Here is a 3,032-nt window from a genome sequence, read left to right as displayed (position 1 = left end):
CCCACTACACTCTCTGAGTGGTTGGCGTTAGGAAGGGCATCCAGCTGTAGAAACTCTGCCAAATTAGATTGCAGCCTGGTGTTGCCATCCGGTTTCACCAGTCCTCAGTCAAATCGTCCAACCCATGCTAGCATGGAAGGCGGACGTTAAACGATGATGATGATGATGATGATGATATCGCTTAAGTTCTGGTTCAACATAAAGTCATTATTATTATTTTGGTTCAGCTCAGGTTGTCTGTGGAGTGCTCAGCCACTTACATGTTAATTTCACAAGCAGGCTGTTCCATTGATCGGATCAACTGGAACCTTCATTGTCAAAACCAAAGACGAGCCAGTACCTGTTATTACCTCTGCCTTAGTGAAGGTAGAGGTATTGCTTCAGTCATGTTTCTTTGTTTATTTGTTTGTCTGTCTGTGGACAACATATCTCAAGACCCACTGGATGGATTCGGATAGAACTTTCAAGGACATTTGGCCTCGTAACTGGCACAAACTGATTAGATTTTGGGATCGATCCGGTTCTGGACAAGGATTCTGGATTACATTTTCCTGTTTGTTTTTTTTTACTTAATTTTTGAGAGAGGTCAGGTTCATTTTTAGTATTCTCGTTTGTGAGAACAGTCAAGTTTATTTCAGATATTCTCATTTTAAAAATAATCCCCAACTAATCATTGAGAAGGTGTTGGTGTTGCCCTGGCAGAGGTTTGAGCTCTCTGAGTGCTCTTGTTAATTATCAACTTAATTATTTTAGAAATATTTTAGACTTACCTCATTGCATTCCGGTATCGGGCATATTCTTTTACATACAGCCTTACCACCCACACACTGACATATTTCACAACCAGCTGAAGACTCCCATATACTACCATGCTACAAAATCAAATTTAATACAATATAATCATTGATAGATGGAAATACTTTATAGAAAACTACAATATTATTGGTTTCACATTTTGGTACAAGGCCAGTAATTATTGCCGAAAATTGACCCCAGTGATTAACTGGTACTTATTTTATTAACCCCACAAGGATGAAAGGCAAAGTTGATCCTGGTAGAATTTGAACTCAGAATGTAAAAACATGAAATGCTGCTAAGCATTTTGCTTGGCAGGCTAACGGTTCAGCCAGCTTGCCACTTAAAATACAATATTATTAACATGTAGCAAGACCGATTTCTATTTTCACATATTGGAGACAATCAGCCTTTTATAGGCTTAGCACATTAATCTGTAATGATTGGTAGTTTTTCCTATCATGTGAATTTTGAACATTGGTTTTAGTCCTGTGCTATGATTGGTTGAATATTGTGTGAGATTTGGATTGAAGTCCAATCACATTGCGCGTAATACATTCTCAAACAACTAATTAGTATGTGCTCTGGAGCTTACCTTTTCCCTTAAATTCGTGTGAGAAATTATTTAGACAAGACAGGTGAGTGATTTTCATAAAGGCGAGTTATGCTGATTTCCTGCTGTTTTTCACCAGAGAAAAAATAACATAATAAAGCACATGTAACCAACAACAACCCAAGCTGAATCATGCAAGTGATGGATGAACTACAGCCACCAGAGTTTGTAATGTTTCTTACTTGATTCACTGTATCACTTTATGAAGGAATAAAGCCTCTCTGTTATTTTAAAGTTTGTTTCTTTTTTGTTACTTCCACAAGTGAACACACAAAATATATTGTACAATGGTACACATGATTCAGTAGTAAAACTAAGGGAGACTTGAGACCCACCAGTGAACAGTGACAGTTAGCCTCTAAAACAGTTCAGATCTTCACTTTGCCTCATCAGATTTTATCTTCGTCCCGATTACACCTACCCACCCTTATAAACTGCCTTTGTGCCTCTATTTCTAATTAGCCTGTAACACTCAAATACACCCCCCCTGTCACTTAATCAAGGGGATATTTTCTTTTCGTTTTTTCTTTTCATTTTCCTTTTCTGCCTCACAAATTATTTGGTGACCTCACTAGTGCTGGTGGCATGAGAAAAAGCACCAGGACACACTGTGAAGTGGTTGGTGCTCGGAAGAACACCCAGTCATAAAAAACATGCCAAAGCTGACAGCAGGGCTCATCACCAACCTGCATCTCAGCATGCCTTGCCAAACCACCCAGCCCATGCCAACATGGAAACTGGATGCTAAATGGTGATGATGATATAGAAAATAATGTATTACCTCATAAACCGTTCCATTAATATGGCATACGTCACACTTTGTTCCTGGAACACATTCATTTTGGTTTCTGTAATAACCGTCTTTACATATGCAGTGGCTTTTCTTTTTACATGATGCAAATATATTAGTTTCAAATCGATTTTCGCATGTTCTTTCACAAGATTCTTCAGTTGTATAAACTTCCAATTCTCCTTGACACTCTCCCTTTGTATCAGTTGTATTGGAAGGAGCAAAGCCTGAAATGAGACATTCGAGCAAGCAAGATTTAAATAAATAAAGGCTGACTTGTCTCCTGAATTTTAATGAGACACAGCTGTATGGTTCAGGAGCTTGTTTCCCAGTAATAAGATTTTGGGTTCAGTCCTAGATCAGGCGATGCATTGTGTTCTTGTGCAAAATATTTAATCTCACATTGCACTGCGATCGCTTCAACACCTGACATGTGGTACACTGTGCTCCTGTTCAGGCAACATCGATTTAATGAAAGGAGTGAGCTGATGTACATCACTATAAACAAATCATCTGTGCAGGTTGTTCAGCAAAATCTGAATGTTCATACATCATCCTTGATGGGAGAGTTCATCATATATATATATATATATATATATATATGGGAGAATGTACGAAAAAACAACAACAGACGAGGACAGGTGGTGTAAACAACAAAAGGATGTATTAGTTTAACGCTCGGGAATACGGAAAGTCTTTAACGTTTCGAGCTACGCTCTTCAACAGAAAGAATATGGAGACAAGGAGAAAAACATGGAGAAAAAAAAAAAAATTGAATAGTGTTCAGTCAACGGTCAATCATAGTAATATATATATATATATATATATATATAT

The 3,032-nt window shown here is 37.7% G+C and overlaps 1 protein-coding gene across 1 annotated transcript in view; it reads right to left on the bottom strand.

Moving 5' to 3' along the window:
* LOC106875008 (uncharacterized) overlaps positions 1–3,032 on the bottom strand; it is a 196,187-nt gene that overhangs the window by 5,320 nt on the left and 187,835 nt on the right. Inside the window, exons 169-170 of the mRNA XM_052971235.1 lie at positions 2,190–2,425; positions 771–872 (exon numbers count right to left, since the gene is read on the bottom strand). Of these exons, the coding sequence (XP_052827195.1) occupies positions 771–872; positions 2,190–2,425 (338 nt within the window). The remainder of the gene's footprint in view (positions 1–770; positions 873–2,189; positions 2,426–3,032) is intronic.

Source organism: Octopus bimaculoides, chromosome 10 (genome assembly GCF_001194135.2).
Source record: "Octopus bimaculoides isolate UCB-OBI-ISO-001 chromosome 10, ASM119413v2, whole genome shotgun sequence".
In the NCBI taxonomy this organism is placed as follows: domain Eukaryota; kingdom Metazoa; phylum Mollusca; class Cephalopoda; order Octopoda; family Octopodidae; genus Octopus; species Octopus bimaculoides.
Note: the sequence above shows the minus strand (reverse complement) of the source record. Positions and strands in the feature narration are given on the sequence as shown.